Genomic DNA, 24,388 nt, shown 5'->3' with positions numbered 1-24,388 from the left:
CAAATATGGGTAATATGAAGGATACAAAAAAAAAACTGTGTATAGCTAGAGTTAAGATATTCTGAAATCTAAAAAGATAAATAAAAGGATATGTCGGGCAAGTGAGAATCAGGCGCAGTTAGTCGGACGCGTAATTACAATCTGTAATTATTAATTACACTCAATTATATAAAGTTTCAAACGATTCGGCTCAATACTAAATTGGATTTTTGTAAGGGCCTTAACCGACAGCCGCCCTCGATCGCGTGTATCGCGAAAACGTGACGGACAGTAAAAAATTACGAAAAAACGATGGCTAGAAAGAAAGAGAGAGAGAGAGAGAGAGCGCACGACTCGTCGACAGGTGTTGACGCTCGGTCACGCGGCTTGACACAATTTTGACAAGTGACCTTAGGTCACGTCCATACCGTTTGCCGATGCGGCCGACATCACGACATGCCGAGAGTATAGTCGTGGAAGAATTTGACTTGGAGAATTCTGGCTCGCAGCGAGGTCTGTGTCTTGGAAAAGCGGTTGGAGCTCCTCTTGGAACACACGAACACGCCCCGACACGCCACGCATGGGAAATCGAGCTCAGTCGGGCAACCACGAGCGACGTGCAGCCGTTGACGCGTGAGCAACCGAGAGATAGTTATAGTCGTCGACATCAACGACCGACGATGTTCGGAATGGACGGCCAAGATCGCGTAGGTATAAAGATCAACGTCGCGTTCGTGTCCGTCTCGTGGAGGCTAGACGAGACTGTTTCGCGGGTGCGCCTTTTCTCTCTCTCTCTCTCTCTTTTTTTCCGCACTGCCTACCTGCGACACTCTCCCTCTTGCCTCCCCTGCCACGGTCGAGATATGACGATATGAGCGCGGATGACTTCATTCCACGCGTATAGAAAGTGCAGGAAGGTGCATCTAGAATACTGCTGTCCAAAATTGCAATTCCATTGGCACTGACTCGACGTGTTCACGCTTATTGCCTTTCTTTTCTACTTCTATTTGTTTCCATTACGAAAAAAAGGTAATACACATCACAACATATCCAGATACGTCAAGTCCAATATGCCCACGATTATAAATCTCGGATAGCTATTCCACGTGAACGGGGTAAGGAGAGAGAAAAAAAGCGACGTGTCGCGCTCACTTCAGGCGAGACGGCGACGTCGGTCAGATGGTATATGCGATGGTAGTGAATACGCGTGGCCCGCGTGCAACTTCAGGGCGGATGGAACGAGCGGCGGAGTCGCTGTCCGTCATCTACGAGAAACTTTTGAGGACGTGGTGTTTCTCCTTGGACGAGTGGCGCTCGTAGTCATGTCATGCCACTCTGTCACTTACCTGCGATCGGTGACAACCCGTGACAGGATGGTCTAGGATTGAAATCTTGGACACGACGACCGCTTTCTCCTCCTCTTCCCCGCGTTCAGCCACTGCGAAATCCACCGGAATGTAGCCGCTAGCTGGTCGACTGTGCGTCTTGTTTCACGGGATCTGTTCATGGGAGAGAAACAGAATGATGGAGCGACGACACACTGTATAGTAAACACACGCGCACGTGTAGATTGCGTTCCGTCGCGATCCACACGAGAGTTCTATCTTTCGCGGAGATAGGCAATCTCTACGGCAAAGCTGTCCGCGTACACGGCCATTTTCAACTTATTGCTCACCACCACGTTTGCACGACCGCGCTCACGCATGCACGCACGCCCGCACACATGCAAGCCACGAGAGCGCAAGTGCAAACCTTGGCGAACCTCTCATGCGTATGACACGAGACGCGCTTCACCGCGCCTGAACTGCGTTCAAAAACTTCACTAGATGCACCCATGAAATAAGGACAGGTTCGTTCACTTGAAATTTTTGTTGCTTGAAATTTCCAAAAATGTTTGCACCTAAAACGGGATAAATATATTTTCAGGCCTTGAAAAGAAAGAGATCGAAGGTGCTAAGTGCAAAAGTTGACCTAAATTGTAAAAAGAAACCTGAAGGTCGATGGTGTATCTCGAAATGAGGTAATAAACAAAAGTGAGCAAATTCATGAGATATTGACCAATTAAATTATTAATATTCTAGTAAAAATTTGTACACTTTTGCAATTTTTATCTCATTTTAAGAGACACGTTGACTCTCTAATTGCATCATGATCTTCCACTAACTTCGACCAATAGCCAACTTGTATGACTAACGCTGATTGGTCACTGATTTAGGACGGGTTCACACCTTGATGGAAAAGTGGAAAACGGAAAAGCAGTAGCTGACTGCTGATTTGAGGATAGAAATCACTCTATTCCTAACTAATCAACATATAATTTTTACGAAAAAATAGCATTGATTGGCTACATATTCGGATCAAGTTCTAACACCGTGAACACAGGACTAAAGCCCATTCTACAATGGGCAGTAGCTGGCAGTAGCATTAACGACCGCTCAGTGAGCTATTGTACCTGTTTGGTTTATATTTTTAGACCTAATGAAATATGCCAATCAGATAAAAAAGCTCATTGAGCGCTTAGTAAGCGGCCATGCTTCTGGATGCACCTAATGAATTAAAAAGTAGGCGTAGAAATTAACAAATCATAATTGAATGTGAGGAGGATAATTAACTATCATTGGTCGATTTCTACGCCTACTCCATAATCTACTGCTACTGCCCATTGTAAAATGGACTTAACAGTTACGACAATCCACGACATCTTTGTGTTCAGGGTATCGATCATGAAACTTTTTCCCTAGAATAAAAAGTGAGAAAAGTGAAAAATTTCTCCATTAACTTCAATGATAAAAATTTTCACTTTTCATATACGCGATATGTGACATGCGATATCCAATCAACGTATTGCTTTTCCAGAAGAACTGTAAGTTTATTGGATATCGCGCGTTGCATATTGCGTATCGCGTCGCGCTAGTGTGCCGGGCCATTAGCCTTTCATTTTGAAAGAAAAGAAGAGAAAGAGTTGTAAAAAATTTTATAAAATCACATATATCAAACGGTACGTGATATATGACAACTAATTTATATCGATTAGAAGTAACGTAAAATTCTAATTTTTTCGAAGAAGCTACAACGAAGCTACTTGTTCTGTTTGAAATTTTCCATGTTCGAAGAGAACTGTTTTTAGGTTATCTGTCAATTGTCAATTTTATAATCAAAATTAATATAAAATTTTCCATATTTCCTTGCCATTTCATTGTTTAATATTGCATGTGTTTTACGTGTGTGCAAGATATAATTATTCTCTTTATTCACAGTATAGCGATAATCATGGCCAAAGAGCGTGGTGTCTTAAAAATAATGTGGAATAGTTTTGTATCCTCGCTGAAACCTCGCTTCGCCCGTCGCAAATTGATTGGTGAGGATTATTATGGCACGAAGTACTACGAGGAAGATATTCGTTATTCCGCCCGGAAAAGGCCGCCACGGTCTTTCGTTCCAGTGAACAAAGACGACTTCGAGCAAGAGTTACCCGCGGAATGGGAGGCCTGGTTGAGATATCGCAGAAAAGAACCACCTACGCGAGAGGAAATAGAAGCTAATTACCAATTGACAATGATAAAGAAGGAGAATGCAGTGAAACTTTTGAAGAATCGCTCGGAAAATGACGATACCATTAATCTTCCCACAACTTCTGCTACCCAGACTACTCCAGGAAATTTTCCAGTCTATGAAGATTATAAGAGTTTTAATAGTGATTATAAACCAAAGGACTCGTACAAATAGATAAAGAAAATGTCACCTATATAATTAAAGTATATTTCTGGAGTAGTAATTCTGTTAATGCAATAAAGAAATAATTTTAAAGAAAATGAGAGAGAGAACAGCACGTAAAATGTTTTTATTCAATGTGTATGCAATCTAGTTTTATTTCGTATATCTTATCACTTTTTACAATTATTTACTATCAGAGAGATTAGCAGTTTAATTTTTATGAATGTTTTAAAGCAATTATTTTGTTTTATCCAAATTATCTTTATTTTAAAAATGTAATAAAAATTAATGTTGTTTCTTGTTTCTGATATTACAATTCAATATGATCGTGATGACTACTCAAGAACCCTTTAAATAAACTACGAAATTATGATAACAACTATGACTATGACATTGAATTCTATCTATTTTATAAACTTTTTGTTTGTTATTAAATTGTTCAAATTTATAATACGATAAAAATTATAGCAAAAACTTCAAAATAGCAAATTTGTCTTTTCTATGGAAAAAATTTCTAAAAATATCCTATTTTTCTGATTTTTAAGTCTGATATTCTTTTAATAATATTTAAAATATATGAAATTTAAGACTAGAATTAAAATTGATTGAAGAATTTTTAGGATATTAAATCATTAAGCTTAGCTGAGTCACTCTGTATATGTAAAATGATTTATTATCAATGTCTATCTTTTTCTATACATGTAAATTAAGATCTATCGCTTTCATATACAATCATTCTCGACAAAATCCTAACAAAGGTACTACATACTGGGTAGATGTACGAAATATTTATGTCTCAAGATACTACGACTCTAATCTGCAATTATGGTCCGTAATATGAAACTAATGACATAGGATATAAGTTTCGTTTTACGTGCTGGCGAGAAGAAAAAATTAAATGTATGTAAAACATTCTAAATCACATTTGATAAATTTGAAGCGTTTTCTGTTTGAAGTTGCGCTGTTCAGTTCTTACACTTCGAGTCTTGATCACTACAAATTTATAATTAGAGCCATGAATCGCGTGTATTTTTAACTTCTTCAACTGTTTAATACGTGACTAAGATTTCATTATAAATAGTAACTTAAACAACGAAGATCAAGCCATCAGTCAACATTAAATTTTGTCTCTTACATGAATTTAATTGACAGAAACTTAACTATACCAAATGAGAGCATTTTGTATCAACCAGAAAAATCACTATTATCAAACAAAGCTTGATCATATAGTTCTCCCTTAACCAGTCGTCCGCCGAAATAACGACCATTTAGCGAATCTCTTGCACGTTCTGCTTCTGAAAATACAAAAATTAATCCAATAATTATGATACATATACTGTTAATACAAACAGAATATATTACAGTGTAATTTAGTCTGTTCAACATACTCAGATGAAAGTATGATTAATTTGGAACACTATATATAAGATAAATGTCTCAATAATTAAATATGCCGATTACAAATATTAATTGAAGAATCAACAATATATTTGTAATTATTAATATATTAATAAAATAGCAAGGAAATAAACTAAAGAGGTTAAATATTTTGTATCATCAAAATAATAAAAATATATTATTTTCTCTGACTGTAATTATTACAAAAAAGTTTATTTTTCAGAAGCAGTCATATTTTTTTATCATTTTGAGTAAAATATAGTTCACATTTTCAAATTTTTAAAAATATTGTACTATATAAAAACATCTATTTAAGACCGATTTTTATAGTCGCTTCTTATTTGAAAACCTTAAATAATGCCTTAAGATGCTTGTATAATTTTTAAATTGGTTCTCTGATTGTAATAACATTTTAAGACTGTACTTAAGACAGTCTTAAATATAAGAATTGATTACCAGTCGATTCCAAACGGCACAACATGCAAAATTATCCATATGAACATATCAGTGGGTGCTTTCTATTTGGTAACACAAGTCAACACAAATGTCATTCATTATTACACTTTGATTACCAAGATGATGTTTTTGTTGATTTGTGTCACTAAATAGAAAATTGTGTAATGCCTTTTGTAATGTCACTAATTAATATTATCAATAAAAATATAGGACTAATCACTAGTTTTTATTAATTTAGTCATCGAGACATTTATCACTGGGATATAAAGATATACTTTACCATTCATTTCAGCGAATTCGACGAATATTTTTACGATAACTTCCGCATTTTCATCATCCTCGGACTGTCTCTCTTTATAAATAATAACACGTACAACCACACCGAACTTCGAGCACTCATCCTGAATTTCTTCTTGTAGGGTTTCGTCTACATCCTCCGGTGCTACCATATTTCTTAAAATAACGACTCGAGACTCGACTTTACGCATAAGCTTTTGCATTACGAGATGACGCGCGCTCTGGCCCTTGATTGACATATTCTCTTGCTGCTGCAACGTCTGCGGTTCCGTTTCTTCTAAGAGTTTCTTCTGTAATTCTTCCTGTTGTTTTTGATGAGCCGCTTGTTCTTGCGCTCGCCTCATAATGTCAGAATTTGCGGTTGTTGTAACTGGTATCTAGCAATCATATTTTTCGTTATTAACACGTTAACGATTCAATTTTTTGGTATCTTTGATTTAATGTATGAAATACTTACAACTGGCGTACCAACAATCGTAGGTGCGACAACAGCGGGAGGTGGTATAACAACCGGTTGGCCAGGAATCGGTTGGATAATAGCGGGCGGTCGCGTTAAGGTTTGCGGTATGGCTATACCGGGTGGAGGTATCACTGGTGCTACTGTTGCTACCGTTGGTGGTGCCATTATCGTTGCGGGAGCTATAGTAGGTCGTACGACACCAGGAAGTGCTATAACAGAAATAATAATAAACACGTTAAAATCTATTTTTTTTTTGCAACGTTTGGATTCAGTGTAGATGTAAGAATTATGAATTTACAAACTTTGATTTAGGATTGGTGGTGCGGCAGCTCCAAGTTTAGTGAGACCTAACGCGACGGCATTACTGGCTACTGCGTCCATCGCTTGAATTTTTGCTGTTGCAGCTGCTGCAGCCACTGCGGCCGCGGTCGGCATCATACTAGTACCACTAGGTGGTCCCATAAGTGCGTTTGGCGGTGTTATAGCTCTACCTACTCTCAGATACTGGCCACCCAGATCAAACAAATTCATGGAGGCAATAGCTTCCAACGCAGCCTGCATTGTCTCATATTCGATAAAGCCATAACCTTTATGTCGATGTGGAGAACTGCCTTGTGCAAGTTTGCAGTATGTAATTGGCCCGAACGCCTCGAAAACCGATTTGATGTCGTCCTCTGTCAGATCTTGATGTATCGATGCAATATAAATGCGATTATAATGTTTGCTTTCCTCGGTGATTTCGTCAATCACCGATTGTGCTTGTGGCATATTGGACGGACGTCCCACAACCTGAGGTAAATTTGAGAAAAAAGAAAATTAAGATGTATTCTCTAATGCTACATTAATGCTATTGCAAAACTATTCGCTAAATAAATATATTGTTCTCTTACTTCAAAAGTGACACAACTAAAAAGATATTATTTCCCAGTTATTAATGTAATTGAGTTGGTTTACTTTTGTGATTGACATTACTTTATCAATCAAAAGTAAATTCAATTTCATAACAAATCATTACAACTCAAAAAGTGTTTTTTTTTTGCTAATTTTATTGGATTAATTAATAATTTTGTGTACAGTTAAAAAATAATATTTCCTCTTTTCTGAGAAATGTAATATTTTAAATTGTGTCGCTTTTGGAGTAAGGAAGCGATATAACACATAGAACATGTGTAATGGGATGTAACTTATTAACAAATGAAAAACTCAAAGTAATGTATACATAGTATACTAATGAAATAAGATTTTCAAGCAAATTGTAGTTAAGATACAGTTCGTTCGAAAATCATAGATATTGGATAAAGGACTAAATAAAAATTTGCCGACCTCCGGCGGGATGATAGGATTGCTGGGGGACAGGAAATTCGTTATATAGGTACGTCCTGCTACCTTGATGTTGCGGCCACCGATCATGACACCATTCATTTGTTCCAAAGCAAGTTGCGCGGCTTCAGGTATCTCGTATTCAACAAAGGCGAAGCCCTTGTGTTTCTGCGTAACGGGATCCCATGACATATTGATGGACTTGATCGGTCCAAATGGCAAGAAAGCTTGCCTGATTGTATCTTCTTTCAATTCAAAACTGATGCTGCCCACATAAACCCTGTCATATAATTATAGATGTTATTAATATTAATGTTATTTTAATGTAATTATACTTAATATAACTATTTTTTCGCTAACGGTATGTAACTTTATTCAAATTTCTACGTCAATCACTTGTATTAGAATTGTCATCTAAATATGCATTAAAAAATTGTAAATATACATTTCATTTAGATTAACATTATTAATATTACACATATCTAGAATATTAAAATACATTTATCCAATTGTTAACATAACAATTTATGCAATAATGACATTAATAATCGATATCAGTAGATATGTTTAGAAATTGATATACATATATATATGTATATATATACACAATAATTTCATTAATATAAAAAAATATTGTTATAAAATCTATAAAAAATATGTACGTATATATTGTATGTATAATAGAAATAAAATTCTGCAAGTAATTGATAAAAATAATTTATAATATATTTATTTAATTTATAATTTAATATAAAAATATATAATTTTATCTTTATAGTGTGAAGAAACAAAATAAAAAGAATGATGGCAAAAAGACCTGTTTCTTCGCCCATTTTTTGGACCTTGAATTTCAAATTTTTTTTATGCTAAATAGTACTATATGATGTAACATTGATCCTAGAGAAATTTTAAGACGAACATAGGCACGGTTCCGAACAAAACAAGGGATGAAAGTGATGATTTCTCATAATCCATGAAAGTACACGAAACTTTTCTCAAGTGTCCATATCAAGGAATAAAATATATATTTAACGAAGTGAAACATAGCGTCTCTTATGAATTTTTTTTACGCCGGATTCAAATATGACCTTAGTTTTCGTCTAGAATGAAAAGTTTGTTTCATATTCATTTTCAAATAAACGAGATCTTATTTGTGAATAGAGTAAACACCCGTCGTTCTTTTATTTTTGTAAACCTTTGCCTCTCTCTCTCCGAAGCGAACCTATTCTTATTTCCGACTCGCAATTTTGACGAGCTTGATCCGCGCAAATAAAAATAACGATTGTTTCAAGTAATCAATAAGGAATGTATTTTCAGTGCTTTATATGTATATAAAGCATGCCTCCTCATAAATGAAATAGCGATGAATAATAATAAATCGTTCTCTGAACAATGTGAATCGTAGATGATTCATTCGACAGAATATACCTTCAATATTATCAATGAACTTTAGCTACACATTATTTCTTATGTAATATATCCTGACTGGAAATCATCATTTTCACCCCCTTATTCCGGAACCGTGCCTATGGCTCATCTTAAAATTTTACTGGGATTAATGTTTTATCTGACAGAGTACTATTTACTATAAAAAAAGTTTGAAATTTGAGGTATAAAAAATAGACCAAATTTGTCATCACTCTTCTCATTAAATTATAGTCTCATTTAATAATTATTCATAAAAATGATATATTAATTACTATTAATATATCATTTTTATGAATAAATTATACGAATGTTATTTACGAAACAAGGAAATAATTACTAACAGAAATTAATGTTGATTAATATGTAAACGATGTAGGAAGGATAATGGCCAATGCTTGCTCCAGGATGCCTGATGATTATGAGTAATATTAAAAGCTACAAAAAATGAATTTCTGTAGTTTGTTAATGTGATTAGAAAATATATGAATATACTCTTTTAGAGTTATTATAAAAACAAAAATATTTATAATTACAAATATATATATATACAGGGTGTTTGAAATTAACCGCCAAATATTTTATGTGTGGGTAGAACAGACTATACTAAGTCGAAAAGTCCTGTACCATTTTGCGAATACAGTAATAGTTAACGAGATATTAATTTATAAAGATATTTAAATTCGCCCGGCCCACCGTCAAATGCAAGCGCGCGGCTGGATAGGACCGCCCTGCAAAGCGCGCCGCGCGCGTTCACGTTCGCCGTCGCTAGGCACACGACTCATGTCTAGCGACGACTATTGCCGCTTGTTATAAACAACGCTTGTTATAAACAACGCCTAGCAACGGCGAACGCGCGCGGCGCGTTTCGCTGGGCGGTCCTATCCAGCCGCGCGTTTGCATTTGACGATGGGCCGGGCGAATTTAAATATTTTTATAAATTAATATCTCGTTAACTATTACTGCAATCACAAAATGGTACAGGATTTTTCGACTTAGTATAGTCTGTTCTACCCACACATGAAATATTTGGCGGTTAATTTCAAACACCCTGTATAATAGTCAATACAATTATAACTTAAATGCTAAAAATGTAGAACAAATAATGCCTTTTAAAAAATAAGAAAATGTTTGAGTATAATTCTCTTGAGGGTCTTGCACATGAAAGTTTCAAAGATTAAGACAAAGAACAAACAAACCTGCACATGAGAGCGAGAGCCTGCTGTCTTTGCACCTGATTCCGTTGACTAGCCATTTGCTGCAACACAAAGGACCAAAGGCCTTCTATTGATATCCCTCCCCCATTTACAACACGTTTCAAATAATCCCTCAAGCTCTTTTACCATTCCACACATTTCTTTGCTCGACTTCTTCAATTATCAATTTATTATTATAAGATTAAATCATAATTTAATTTATTGATATTACATTTACGCTACAAAAATATCGAAATAAATTAAAATATATTAAAAAATTTTTATATAAATATTTCTAATAAAAATAATTTGATTATTATAGTCCTGATGAATTATTATAGTCCTTTGCGCAAACAAATATGCAAGTATAAAAATTTGTAATTTATAAAATTTATAAGACAAATGTGACGATTTGTACAGAATGTTTCAGAACAATTTCTCTGTTTATTTGCTACATTTCTTAATAAATATGATAGCTTTTATGCTAATCTTATTCTTTGAAACAGAAAAATAGTCGAGCTCAGAAGAATCCTTGTCCTCTGAAGAGATTCATGCATTCACAAAAACTTATTCGTCCTTCGCATTGTACAGCTCTGCTCCCGCCGACTATACTATCACAAATTATATATCTAACCTTTTCTTATGGTAGCAACTTGGGGAAAATGATTAGGAGTGTTCGACCATAAGGCAGTTTAACGTTTCTTTCTTGATTTGGTTGACACTAACCTGCACATTAGCAATAAAACTTGCTGCCGCAGGACCAACTTATTCTTCTGCAGGGAGAAAAAAATGCGCCAATCAGAGTTAAATTCTAATGTTTCTTTCTTTTTTAAATATCTGTATAGTAACTGACTCGGCGGGACGAGCTATATATATATATAATAAATATTTCAGAATTCTATACACTATCATTCTATATATTGCAATAATCGGTAAAGAGCTGAATAGAGGAAACTATTTATACATATATATAAACAAAATATATTTAAATAAAATTTTATATTAAATTAAATTTTATATACGTTAAATTTAATTACCGAATTGGCTGATCAGCTTATTTTATTATTATATAACAAGAAGTTATACAATTTGTTCAAGAAAGAACCCTACACCATTCTTATAAAAAGGTATCCCTTTGCAAATTTGGACATGTAGTTAATGTCATTCTAAACAAATGTTTCAATGGATAGAACTTGATCCTATAAATCATTTTTGCTCTAAAAATTTTAGAATATCCAGATTCAACACGCACATATAATGTGAGTCTCTTCGACTGAGTCAAAAAGCCTATATTTGTATATGTTGAACTGGACCTTCCTAAGACCTATAGCATAGAAATGGTTTACGTTTACAGGATCAAGTTATGCTATTGAGATACAATATTTATTCAGAATGACAAGAATTGTAACATCCAAAAATTAGCCAAATCTGCAGAAACATGCTTTTTCATAACAATGATGTGGAGTTCTTTATGAAAGTTAGGAAGATTAGTTTATGGATGTTATATATTGTGGTATAAATAAAATTTAGTAATTTTCCATAAATTCTGATAACTTGTTCGCAATAAGCAAATTCGGCAATTTAATAATTATTATAATTTATAATATATATGTTATACATATATATATACACATATATACACACATATACACATCCATTATGCATTCTTATAATTAAAGAAATAAAAATAATTTTGTAGAGCAAATTTGAATCAATAATTATATGTTAAATCAGTTAAATAAAAGTGTTTAAAAAAGCGTAATCGTAACATTATATAATATTAACATTTATATAAATGACATAATGGAGCGAAGATATTAAATATGTGTGAATACAGTTATTAACAATTTAAAAGTTACCTGTTGTTGATGAGCCAAGGTCTGCTTCATGAGGACCATTTTAATACTTTGCTCCATCGCATACTTCTTCGCTCTGTTCACGGTGTCTTGTTGCTCGGATGAAATTTTCGGTAAACCAGCTCCTAATATTCCAGGTAGTGTCAGATATTTAGCGCCAGGTCCTATAAAATCATAAAATAGCAAAAAAGTGTAAGTCATAGTGATTCAGAGATAGTTCAAGGCAATAAAGAATATTTATTCATATCAGATCTTATCAGCAAACGTCCATTAAATCTGTGTCAACGCTCAATATTACTTAAATTGAACTGACTTAAAAAATAATGTGTCACTATATATATATTCTACATCATTTTTTAAGATAAACTGGATTAAATTAATAAAAAGATTCAAATGTAAAGTAAAAAAATGTATGTTATACATACCAGCAACAACTTGACCTATTTGATTGAGATCATAAATAGGGCCTGGTAAGAACTCTGATGCATTTCCTACAAAGAAATCATGCATTAGACAATTGGCATTAAAGTAGACAAATATTAAAAATATATATCAAACGTTTTCACTTTTTTAATAAAACCAGTTACGCCACCAAGTTATTTCTTAATGATTCAATCGATAGATCAGAGATTACTTTCTCATTAGCAAATTTGGATAGTCGTTATTTCATATTTTTAGAATCCAATGAGAAAATTTTTTTATATATTCAAATTGATATTTAAAATAACTGCTATCTCTCAGCAATCAGACGTTTGTTTTAACCAATATTTTGGGGGAAAACATCTATATATGTACAGATCCGTACACGGAGATGTGTAACAGCCGGATGACCTATTACCCTAGGCTAGTAAAACTTCTATTAGTCGCATTGATGTATGCGGGCGCATTATTCTTATTCGTATTGTGGAATATCTTTCTTAACACGAGAGTACCGTGACGCCATGCCAGCTGCTATGATAAAATCGTCCTCCAAACTGTAAGTTCACAGAAATTAAAACGATCAAGGAATATTACAACTTTTTAAAATAAATATGGTTGTATATGTATGTGTCAATGTGTGCATGTGGAAGTATTTATAACGCTTGTATGCAAAATGTATATATGAAAACCATATATTTATGCAAACATCGAAACGAAGAAACATTTCTCGTTTGATGCATGCTATTGGAAGAAACAAAGCGTAGATTATACGAAGACCACAGATAAGAAATTTTGTCAGAAATGATACGACTTATAAGAGAAAATGGACCGAACGTTAATCGTATGCATGAAAACTTTGATAAAATTAGTCATTAGCCGAGGAATCTTATTAAATTTGAGCTTTAATTACTGTTTGCACAATCAGCCCCAAAAATCAGACTAGTCATAATTAGATTAGGTTTCATAACCAATTTGGTCTGCTAGTCTCTGAAACAGAAATCAGAAACAGAAAAACAGAAGTCAGTTCGACTTTTCATGAATTAAAAGGCTCTTAAAAAGTTTTGTGCGATTATTCGATTTACAGCTAACCGTGTTCTGGGCTGAGCAATGACGGTTGTGCGCAAATTATCCGAGATTGAGGCGACGCACAAATCTGTAAGCACAAAGCAAAGGAGAATACTCTCAGTGCATTTTCTGCGCCATATTCTTAGTCTTTGCCTTCTCCAACCTACCACTTTTCAACCTAACAATTTTCACGTAGCAATGGCGAGAAATCTTTAACGCAAATACGCGAAATTCTTTTCTTTCCTATGATTTAATATCCAGAACGCGATTTTAAGTTTCCAAGATTCAACGTCACACAATTCTAAATCGTATTAATGCTCAATTTTTTTTTTATTTTACTCACATCGCCTACGTGCACACTCGGACATCGTTATAACAAGTCTCGAAATAGCGCGTATTCTGCTTAGCGATGGCAGAATAAAGTGCGAAGACACAAGTGTGACGGGAATGTATACCATGTTCTCATCAGGTCATATTTAAGTGGAATTTAATTAGATAATCTCTAAGCCACATCTATGGCTATATCGACGTCCAAGTGTTGGGACTTATCGACTTTCATTATTACCTAATGTAAATATATAAAACATATGATACATAGATATATGACAAACTTAATATACCTTTCGCCATTGCCACTCCCAATTACGAGCCTCTAAATAATATTTGCAAGTAGAGATATTACTGTTTTGATAGTAATAACTCCACAAGAGTCATATATACATATATATATATATATAATGTATTATGTTCATTTCTATCAATATAGATTAATTTTAATCTTGGTTTAACATATTTTTATTTTTTTCCAGTTCTCAAGAATTAGAAAAAATAAAGAGTAAACCAAGATTAAATTAAACCAAAATTAAACTCAATCTATATTAGCAAAAATGTGGATATTAATTGATATTATGTTAATAATATTCATAGAAAAATACTTTATATAAAATTTATAACAATATAATATTGAAGTAGCAGCTTCAAAAGAGGCTTATAATCAGGAACAGAGAAACTCTAAGCCCTAAAATGCTGACCTATCTAAAGTATGCATCGTACTCGGCAATAGATACGGTAGTGGGAGTTTGTTAAACTCTGATTTGTACTGTTCAACGAATGTAGTCTTTCTTTGTTTGGCGCACGTTCGTGATCACCGCTCAGTCGTAGGCCACGGATTCTGTACTGTCTCTCCGCTGTAACATCTCAGAACAGAAGGACAACCATACATTAGTGTGATTTAAGCGCCATACAGTCATCATCTATTTACCCTAGCCTACCGAAAATTTATGCTCAAAACTGCTTCGGAATAGACGTATTCTGCAGTTTTATAGAGTATGGCAGCATTTTTTAAAAAAGAGAAAACTAGCACCTGAGTGTCCTAAGTAGAGTTATTGTATGCATTTCCGCATCATGTTCTTGCTCTTAATACACATATTACACTTGCTGTCGTTTCTCTGTTTGCGTTTCCCACTAGCAAAGTTATGTATACAATATCATAGTTATCACAGGCTTAACAATTATCTGGTTGCATTAGCAATTTACCTTCGACCTTGGTCTTCTTCGCTGGTGGTTCTGCACTGTTTTGAGACGTTGGTGCCTACAAATAAAAACAAACTCAATATAATATAAAATAAAATCAACGAGTTTACTTGTATTATAAATTCTATGAAGGTTTATTGCCTAATATTTTTAACAAATAAAATATCAATTGTATGTTAGCAGTTTGTTAGTAGATTTCAATAGAATATCATAGCATTGGCATTGCCTGTGTCCATATTAAACTAACATTTTGTCATATATAATGATAGCAGATAATCATATTTTATATTTTTTATTTTAGCGAAGAACATGAAATGCTTGTGATATAAGATTAACTTAATGTATTGTAAAATTAACTTTGAATATTCTTGGTTTAACCCGCTGTTTACTTTTTTCTAATTTTTAAAATTAAAAAAGATAAACAGTGAACTGAATTTAGATTATATCAGAGAAACTCTGATTATATACAATAAATCTTACATTGGTAGAATCAAGCTCTATGCCTGTTTCTATTAATATAGATTAACTTTAATCTTGATAGAACTTACTTTTAATCTTTTTTAATTTTAACAATTATGACATGAATATAGTAAATTAAACAGAAATTAAAGTTAATCTACATTGATAGAAATCTAAATTGATAGATTTAGTGACACAAACATTATTCTATCTCCATTTCTGTCTTGCAGCTAATTAATAGGCTTGAAAAATTTGTCGTACGACACATGTAATATCGGATCCAAGATGTTAAACGAGACGTGGTCGAGGATTGATAAGCTGTGTCTAGTAACATAGATCTGCGATCGCCATTATGCCGACAAAGGGTTAGCCACATTCGTCACTGATGGCCGAAGAGCGGCGGTCGCCGCAAGGAAAGCTTACCATGGCCATCGTTCCGTTCATCATTCCACGAGAGCCGTTCCTGAACGAACGTAGGTGGCCTAAGACTACGATCTGCCGAAAATTCCTGGACGAAAGCACGATATACGCGACGAGTCGATCACACTGCGGCACGACGCACTTCAACGCACTTCTTCTTTGCGGAAGTACCGCGCGCCCGGAAGCCGCGCCACGCTAATTTTCCCGTTGCATTCCCGAGCGTTCATCGGGAACGCCGCGAGACCAAGTAAAAAATATGTATTTATTATGTTTCTCCGAATGTTTATATTGTGCAATTTAGCGCGCATCTCCCGCGTAAAACAACGCGAATTGGGGGAAAAGAGAAATGAGTCTCGCTGGAGCGAGCGAATGATTTGATTCGAGCGGTGCACATATTTCGCATCCGTGACAGCCTTCACGGCGGTCATTGAATCGCGTTTTGTGGTAAGGTTAGAATTCGAATGTATTTCATCAATTGTACGGTAGGTTTGTTTTTTTCCTTCGCCCGGTGTATCTTTCACTCTCGCTCGGTATGATGATCAACGACGAGGTTATGGCGGATAAAGGCTTCTTCATCAAATTGGTGAACGACGAGAAAGTGAGGCGTATTTTCAATTACGTTCGCATGCCATTTCTATGATTCACCGTATGGTTCTCTTTCCTATGATAATTTATAAATACAAAGAGGATAAAATAAAGAGGGGGAGGAGGACATGAATGTCATGCTGAAAATTTTTCTTTAACTTTTTATATAAATTGAAATACTTTTCAGAAATTCTGAGAAAATTTATGTTAAAGTTTTGTTTAATTTGTGAATTCTAAAATATACTCTTGAGATTTTTTAATCTATAATTCTTGAAAAAATATCTTAAACTTTTATAAGATTTTATTAGAAATTTTTCAGAATTTACGTGTGTTAAAAATTCTAAGATGTAGATTTTCTTGACACTTCTAAATAGTATTCAATTTGAAGTAGATGAGAAATTTTATAAATTACACATATATATTTGTTCAAATCAAACTGGGACTTTAGATTGTACAGAATAATAGAACACATTTATGAGAATGCAAATTATCTTTATTTCTTGATGTAATCTGCTATATTTAATTACACTTATTCCAGTGTTTTATTAGTATTTGGCTATAGCATAGAAAGATTTCTTAGTATACTGGAACCATGATTGGATTGCCTGTTTTATTATATGTTGTCACTGCTCAAACGCTGGCCTTCCAAGAATTTCTTTTAATTGCTTTTATTAATTTGTGCATTTGTTTTGCAGGGAAAAGGGCTGTTTTCTAATCGTGCATTTAAGGAAGGAGACGTGATACTTGAGGAGAAACCCATAATATGTTGTCAGTTCTTATGGAACTCTCAGTTTGGATACTTAGCATGCGATCACTGCCTAAGACCATTAGAAACAGCAGAGGAGAATGTTCGGAGGTTAACGGGTAATCCAAACTTTGTTGTACCACACAAGGAATGCTGTGAAATAAATAAGAGTTTAATAACCGAATGCCACTTGTGCGGGGTCAAGTACTGTAGCATAGAATGTCAGAACGAAGCATTTCAGAGGTGATTATGAGTTGAACTTTTATAATATCGTTCTTATTTTTAAAAAATAATACAATTAAAAAAAGTTTAGTTTTCTAGATAAAGAGAAAAATTACTTTTAACTTGACAGAAAATTGACTAATAAAATAGTATCGACAAAAGAATTAGAGTAGGTGGTTTTAAAATAAAACCAAATCATGAATATAATTTGATCTTATTTTAAGATTGTCTTAAGTAATGTTTTAAACTAATATGCGACTCTCTGATTGATTCATAACATCTTAAAACTGTACTTAAGACAGTTATATTTGCTGTAAATTTTATTATATATTACACTACATATATTACATACACACACACACTTGTTCATTGTTTTTTAGATATCATAGTACACTGTGTTTACAAGGGAGAGTCAAAGATGAGAGTCATCCTCTCAATCAATTATGTGAAACATGGAAACAAATGCATTATCCACCCGAAAGTGCATCAATCATGTTGCCAGCGAGAATGGTCGCTGTAGTTAATCAAGCAAATGACAAAGAAGAAGTTTTAGCAATGTTTTCACAGTTTTGCCATCGTACCGTTTCCAATGACACGCATGAAATTGTACACTATCTATTAGGCGAAAAATTTGTAGGCCAGATTGATATCCTTCAACAAATGATGAAGGAGGCTCTTAACACTGAGTACACCTCACATGTATGTAATATATAATACATAAATATTATTATTGTTTGTAATAAGGCTCAATAAGTTTTTAAAAACTAATATAAAGGGCAATGAGCCAATAAATTCGTTAAAATCTTTTAAATTAATCTAATATATTGCGAAGAATATCACGTAATTATGGCGATTCGTTCCAGCTTCCACTACTGGACTCATCAGTAAGGCATTGTAGTGGAAGTCTACCTTATACGCCTGAGAGAGTTATTCAATCGAGATTCTATATGAAGAGATATACGTGTATTAAAGCACTTGCGAGAATTTGTGAATATCGATAGACCTCTGATGGGTCGACGTAGTAATATTCTTCACAATATTTAATAAATATTATTGTTATATGTATGCTAATGTTAATTGGAATTCGTTTTTAGTGGTTCACGCCAGATGGTTTTAGAAGTTTATTAGCTTTAGTAGGAACAAACGGACAAGGAATTGGTACTAGTTCATTTAGCCGCTGGGTGAAAAATGTTTCCGCTTTAGAATTGCCCAAAGACGAAAGAATTTACATTGACAAGTTGATAGAGAAAATTTATGATGCAATGGACGAAGGTAATTTTAATCTTTATAATTAATTTTTCTCTAGAGCGTTTAATAAATAATTCATAATAAATTCATGTAACCTCTGGAAATTTTTTTCGCAGCGGTAGGTCCATTTCTGAATAATGAAGGGTCTGGACTCTACTTTCTACAGTCGTCAGTGAACCACAGTTGTGTACCAAATGCAATTGTTGAATTCCCTTATTCAAATAACACTTTAGTACTGAAAGCAATACGAGATATAAAAAATGGTGAGGAAATTTGTACAAGTTATCTCGACGAATGCCAACTCGAAAGGAGTAGACATTCCAGGCAGCAGGCACTGAGCTCTTTGTATCTGTTTGTTTGTCACTGTGACAAATGTCAAGTGCAAGCAAATGATCCTGATGTAACGTCTGACGAAGAGGAATCCGATGAAGACTGATGAGTGCTAGCTAACAAAGTACACAGGAACAATGACATAATTTTCATAATAAACAAGATACGAGTTATATATTGAATAATATTTAATCCTCGTCATATAACGATAACTTAACGAATATTTCGTTACGCTTTACTTGACTATCACAGATTGGTATAATACAAGTGAGCCTTATCAATAAAAAAATAGTATAATATATAGGATATAAACATACAATTACACATTTGGACTTTTAACAAACTTACTTTATTATTGTAACAGAGGCTTTTAATGTCATTTCTATGTAATAAAATTACTATATAATAAATTTAATAGCATTTTGCACTTCTTTTATTTTCGTTAGTTCAAACTCGAAGGACTGACTAATTATTAATTTTTTATTGCTTTGTGTTATTACAATAATGTATCATTTATAAATTCAAGTAATATTAATATTTAACAAACGTAATTAAAATTTATTTAATTAAATCGCTCTCTTACTACAAATCAGCTATAAAAATTGTTAAATATATTAATTTATTAATAATATTAAATCTTATAGGACCATATGAGAATTTAAAGTAATGAAAAACCGATGAGAACAAGGGTAATTTAATTTATTAAATAATAATGATGTGCAAAATCAAGGAATCAGGTTATAATAAAAAATTGCGTATAAAAATAAAAGAAAAATTATATAGATCGATTTGAATTGCACATTAATTGTATTTTAACTTAAGTATTACTTGAATTTGTAAACTCCCTTACTACAAAAGTAGCACGACTAATTTAACTTTATTAACAATAATCGAAATCATTATAAAGAAGATTATTCTAAGATTGTGAAAAACGAAAATGACAAAAATGATATTCGATGATATTACGAGTACATGAAACGATATATATTGAGAAATCTTAAGTATAGTCTCAGGTTGGCCACAAATACATGCAAGCAAATTGATTAAATATGCTTCCACAAGCTGCTTGTGCCAATTTATCGTGTCAGAAAAGTAATTTGTGAGAGCAAAATAAAACTGCAATTTTCTGACACAATAAATTGCACAAGCAATTTGTGCAGGCATATTTGACAAATTTATTTGAACGTGTATAGACTGTGGTCGACCTTGAGATGTCAATGTTTAACTTTGTTATTATAAGAAAATTCATATTTATGACTGGTCAGTCCGAAGTGTCAATTCATTTTTTCCTAGTATCATAAGATCAGATACATATTCAGGTAACGGCAGCGTGAATGCATGTCTTTCAATTAAGGTAGTTAAAAACCTAGCCATGTTGTGACTACGAAATTCCCAACTGAAACAGAAGAAGTTTCAAATTAAAATGCACAAATAGTGACCTCGAGTGTACGTAAAAAAAATTTTTCTTACTTCATACGTATACTATTAGTAGGCAACTTTGAAGCTAAACAGTCATGTTGTATAGATTCTATTGGTCCCTTTATAACGAGCTTCTCTAGAATTGGAGGATTTTCGCCATAACACTGTTCTACATATTTTTTCCGTTGTTTATTCTGTGTAAAATCTATGCCATTATTACTGTAACAAGATTTACACATAGTATATAGAAGTATGTGTTGAATCTAATTAATAAAACATCTTATAGTATGTACATTGAGCATCAAATATATATTTATAAAGATAAATAAAATAAGATATATTTCAGAAATTACCTGATGATAGGGTCAGACGGTTGGTAAACAGGTGGTTGACTAATATTTTCAGCTTGTAAAACGTTTTGTTGCTTCATCCATAATAATTTCATTAAAGATTTGAGGTCCTTGCCCATCAGCTTGATTGTTTTGCAACTATTATAACCTAGGCTGATAGCTATCGCTTTTACATAATTATTTGGTGCACATTTCCTTGAGCAAAAAAAATAGTTATGTCCAAGAAACAAGGCAAAATAGATTGGCGTGCTGAACTGTTTTGCCTTTTTCTGTTTCTTTCTCTTCTCGTTGATAGATACAAACATAATACTGTTATACATTATAGTTTTTACATCTGCGTTCAAATCATTTGCAGAAAATTCCATTTGAATATTTTTCTGCATCTTCTGTTTATCAAAAAACTTTAATTTTTCATTCAATCCGATCAATTTGTATCCATACCATATTTTTCTGTAGCTATGTCTGCTAATATCTAAAAAATAATTATTTCATAAGTTACATTGATATTTCTCATAAATTTTATTTCAAGCTTAGAATTTGAATTCAATCTGGAACTGACAGTGAATCTATTGGATCTACTAAATCAAATCCCTTTCTCAAAAATGTCAAACAATTTAACTTTTTTTATGTTACATCTGCAAATTAGGACTCTTACTATTAAAAAAATATATTTAATATTCATTATTTTTTATACAAATTATATCATTATTTAATCCTTGGAAATTAACCCTTCACTAGTCAAGTTGGACTTGAAGCTACAATCGACATTTTGAATCTGGTGAATTCTGAAAGACAAATTAAAAAATATCTATACATAAAAAATAAATTTTAAAAACTATATAAATAATCAAGATTTAAGAATGAGCAAAAATTATATGTTCAATTACTAAAATATCCATATTAACCAATATATCAAATGATCCTTAGGCCTTCATTATTCTTATAGGTTTTTATCATTAAAAATAAATAAAATACAATTTTTTCTATGATAGAAAAACTTGTTAAAGTTTTCACAAGTATGTAAGATTTTTTTCAGACTCTTATATAGTCTATAATAATACAAAAATCTATACTGAAAGTATAGATCTATACTCCAAGACTCAGGTTGCTAATAGAAGATTCAAAATTCTACATGGATGATAAAATATTAATTAGTGTCATTTAATTAACATAAATTACATGATTTTTACAAGTCCAGAGTCAGTGTGTTATAGATTTTTCAGTTCCAGAAGATTAATATTTATAGGCTCGTTCTTTTTAGATAAACTTCTTGCATGCTCTTTCTTTTTGTCTCCAACAGAGGAAAGATAAATAATGCAAGAATTTTAGCTAAAAAGAACAGACCTTATGATTATAAATTTACCTGTTACTGTCAGCATTGTCAATCTGTTCTGCAAATCTTTCACATTTAAATTTACGTTCTATAAATAAATTAGACACAAAAATGATATTACATTATTGTAAATGTTTAAATTTTGAGCAAAAATTATAGGAAGTGAGTCTTACATCGAGAACATCTCGGATAACGTGCGTTACATTAGGTACCGTAAAATGCTTGTGATTCTTAATCAATTTAGATCTGACGCTAGTCCATGATGTCTCTGGGAAAACGGGTATCACAGCACTTTCCAGTTCCTCAAATTTGAATCTGTTTATCACTTTGATTAACTGCTTAACAAGCTCTATTGACGCTGTAACATTTGAAAAAAATTATTACATCGTATTGGCGATATAAAATATTTTGAAGCAGCCGAAAACGGGATCTTCGCGTGTACTTACACATGTTTGTCATTGCAAATAATTAAATATTCATGAAAAATTTTCAAAATTCTTCCTCTTTCACCAACTTCTGTTAAATTAATCGATAATCAAACACTAGTGAAATCTGCAGAAACCATTTACTTTTTCATTTAGCCGCTATTTTATTTGTGTGTTTGGAAAAAGGTGTAATGGAAGGTAATGTTCTTAAAAATCGATTAAATTATACTCATTCAACGCGTTTTTCCATAAAACGGAAGAATCTGGCAGAAATAAGCGTCGCTCTGCCCCGCGAACAGAGATATTAAGCGTTAAAATTGACGATTATTAAGGTTAGGATATATGTCATGGCTGCACATAACACTACGATGTGAGCATGCGCTGCGGTTACATTTTCATACTTTGTGGCCACACGCGCATGCGTTTTCATAAGTATGCGCTTGAAAAAGAAAATAACCGCTAAATTGTACTGTTGAGCATCAACTATAGACAAGTATAGATAGACCTAGTGACCCTCTGGTCACTAGCTAAAATATGGCTACACGTGACATTGTAGAAATTCTGTTTTCTCGAGAAAACTGTTAGTTATTGTTTAAATTAAAATTTTGGCTGCAATGAGTGCTTGTGCAGTGAAAGGGTGCAAAAATAGTTACCGAAAGGATGCATAGTTACCGAAAGATGAAAAATAGCTACCATAATTTACTTCATTTTTAACCATTTAAATTTGCCGCATAATGATGACGTAAGCTGGGTGACAATTCTCATTGGTTGTCTGAAACTATCATGCGCGTGAGCATACCCTTGTATTTATACCATGCTCAATGCTGGGCTGCGTTCAGAATCATCATCTGAGTGCACCCAGGTGTCGTGTTATCCTTGTTTATCATTCGTGAACAACAAGGATAAAACAACATCTAGGTGCATCCGGACGACGATTCTGAATGCACCCCTGCTGTTGAGTATGGGTTTCGACTTTAAAGGGCTTAAAGAAAAACAGAAGAAGAATTGGCAGATTTTGGCATCATTTGGTATCACTGTTGATGCTGATTTTTGCACTGTGCACCACTGTGCACATGCTGCATAAACGTGAATTGTTGATTTGTGATGTAAAAGAAAAGAAGACGATAGGATGTATATGATCGACGACGAGGAATTCGTACCGAGACACTTCGTCGTCTGCGACTTTTACGACGTAGAGACGTGTTTCTGTTGGAATGCCGACAAACTCATTATCTATCCCTACACGAATGACAATTCCGGGATGCGGAACGTGCAGATTCTGATGACGCCAGACCCCATCAAGAAAGTCCAGTTCTTCGACGGCAGAGTTTACCTGTCATGTTCGCCGCTCGGAGTTTATAAAATATCGCGGAATGGCGAGTTTGCTGTACTGAGCAAAACTGCGTTGAGCATGGGTGGCGAGTTCTACCAGGTACTCATCATCTGGAACAATGGTGTTTATCTCGACAATAAAAAAATAAAGTCATCCACGCTGTTGTTTCCTCTTATACCGAACGCGAGCGAGACGGTGTGCACGTTTCCTCTGTTTCCGACGAACACCGAGCCGCAGTTAATAAGTCATTTCGCCGCTGGTTGGAAAGCTGAAAGAAAGCTGTGCGTTGTCGGATATCACAAGAAGCTATATACGTTAAGGGATGATGTCGTACAGTTGGTTTACACTAGTGACAGCGTTATCACAGATATCTTGCCTGTCAAGAGGCAAGATAAGGTAG

The 24,388-nt window shown here is 33.6% G+C and overlaps 4 protein-coding genes across 8 annotated transcripts; 2 read left to right on the top strand and 2 right to left on the bottom strand.

Moving 5' to 3' along the window:
• Positions 1-680: 680 nt before the first annotated feature.
• On the top strand, positions 681-3,801 carry LOC108779750 (mimitin, mitochondrial). Of its 4 annotated transcripts, none has more exons than XM_018547232.1 (2): positions 681-686; positions 3,237-3,801. In XM_018547232.1, the coding sequence occupies exon 2, from the start codon at positions 3,250-3,252 to the stop codon at positions 3,703-3,705; it is 456 nt and encodes a 151-aa protein (XP_018402734.1). In that variant the 5' UTR covers positions 681-686; positions 3,237-3,249; the 3' UTR covers positions 3,706-3,801. The 4 variants fall into 4 exon arrangements, with proteins under 4 accessions (XP_018402734.1, XP_018402732.1, XP_018402735.1 ...); XM_018547230.1 differs by lacking the exon at positions 681-686 and adding an exon at positions 1,982-1,999; XM_018547233.1 differs by lacking the exon at positions 681-686 and adding an exon at positions 2,792-2,977 and having other exon boundaries at positions 3,242-3,801.
• Positions 3,802-4,349: 548 nt separating this feature from the next.
• Positions 4,350-16,167, bottom strand: hfp (Poly(U)-binding-splicing factor hfp). 2 transcript variants are annotated; one of them, XM_018547249.1, is made up of 10 exons: positions 16,002-16,167; positions 15,123-15,177; positions 12,527-12,592; positions 12,105-12,265; positions 10,249-10,307; positions 7,691-7,904; positions 6,607-7,093; positions 6,302-6,513; positions 5,828-6,221; positions 4,350-4,988 (listed from the first exon to the last, which is right to left on the bottom strand). In XM_018547249.1, exons 1-10 carry the CDS (start codon positions 16,023-16,025, stop codon positions 4,879-4,881), a joined length of 1,782 nt encoding a protein of 593 aa, XP_018402751.1. In that variant the 5' UTR covers positions 16,026-16,167; the 3' UTR covers positions 4,350-4,878. The 2 variants fall into 2 exon arrangements, with proteins under 2 accessions (XP_018402751.1, XP_018402752.1); XM_018547250.1 differs by lacking the exons at positions 12,105-12,265; positions 12,527-12,592; positions 15,123-15,177; positions 16,002-16,167 and adding an exon at positions 10,972-11,018.
• A 363-nt stretch (positions 16,168-16,530) lies between these two features.
• Smyd5 (SET and MYND domain containing, class 5) lies at positions 16,531-19,332 on the top strand. Its single transcript, XM_018547173.1, has 5 exons — positions 16,531-16,596; positions 17,279-17,571; positions 17,931-18,249; positions 18,645-18,822; positions 18,915-19,332. Exons 1-5 carry the CDS (start codon positions 16,531-16,533, stop codon positions 19,232-19,234), a joined length of 1,176 nt encoding a protein of 391 aa, XP_018402675.1. The 3' UTR covers positions 19,235-19,332.
• A 959-nt stretch (positions 19,333-20,291) lies between these two features.
• On the bottom strand, positions 20,292-22,680 carry LOC108779658 (uncharacterized). The gene is made up of 6 exons (XM_018547116.1): positions 22,677-22,680; positions 22,404-22,588; positions 22,261-22,318; positions 20,901-21,369; positions 20,599-20,766; positions 20,292-20,524 (listed from the first exon to the last, which is right to left on the bottom strand). Exons 1-6 carry the CDS (start codon positions 22,678-22,680, stop codon positions 20,380-20,382), a joined length of 1,029 nt encoding a protein of 342 aa, XP_018402618.1. The 3' UTR covers positions 20,292-20,379.
• Positions 22,681-24,388: the final 1,708 nt, after the last annotated feature.

This window comes from Cyphomyrmex costatus, unplaced genomic scaffold (assembly GCF_001594065.2).
Source record: "Cyphomyrmex costatus isolate MS0001 unplaced genomic scaffold, Ccosl1.0 scaffold61, whole genome shotgun sequence".
NCBI lineage: Eukaryota > Metazoa > Arthropoda > Insecta > Hymenoptera > Formicidae > Cyphomyrmex > Cyphomyrmex costatus.
Note: the sequence above shows the minus strand (reverse complement) of the source record. Positions and strands in the feature narration are given on the sequence as shown.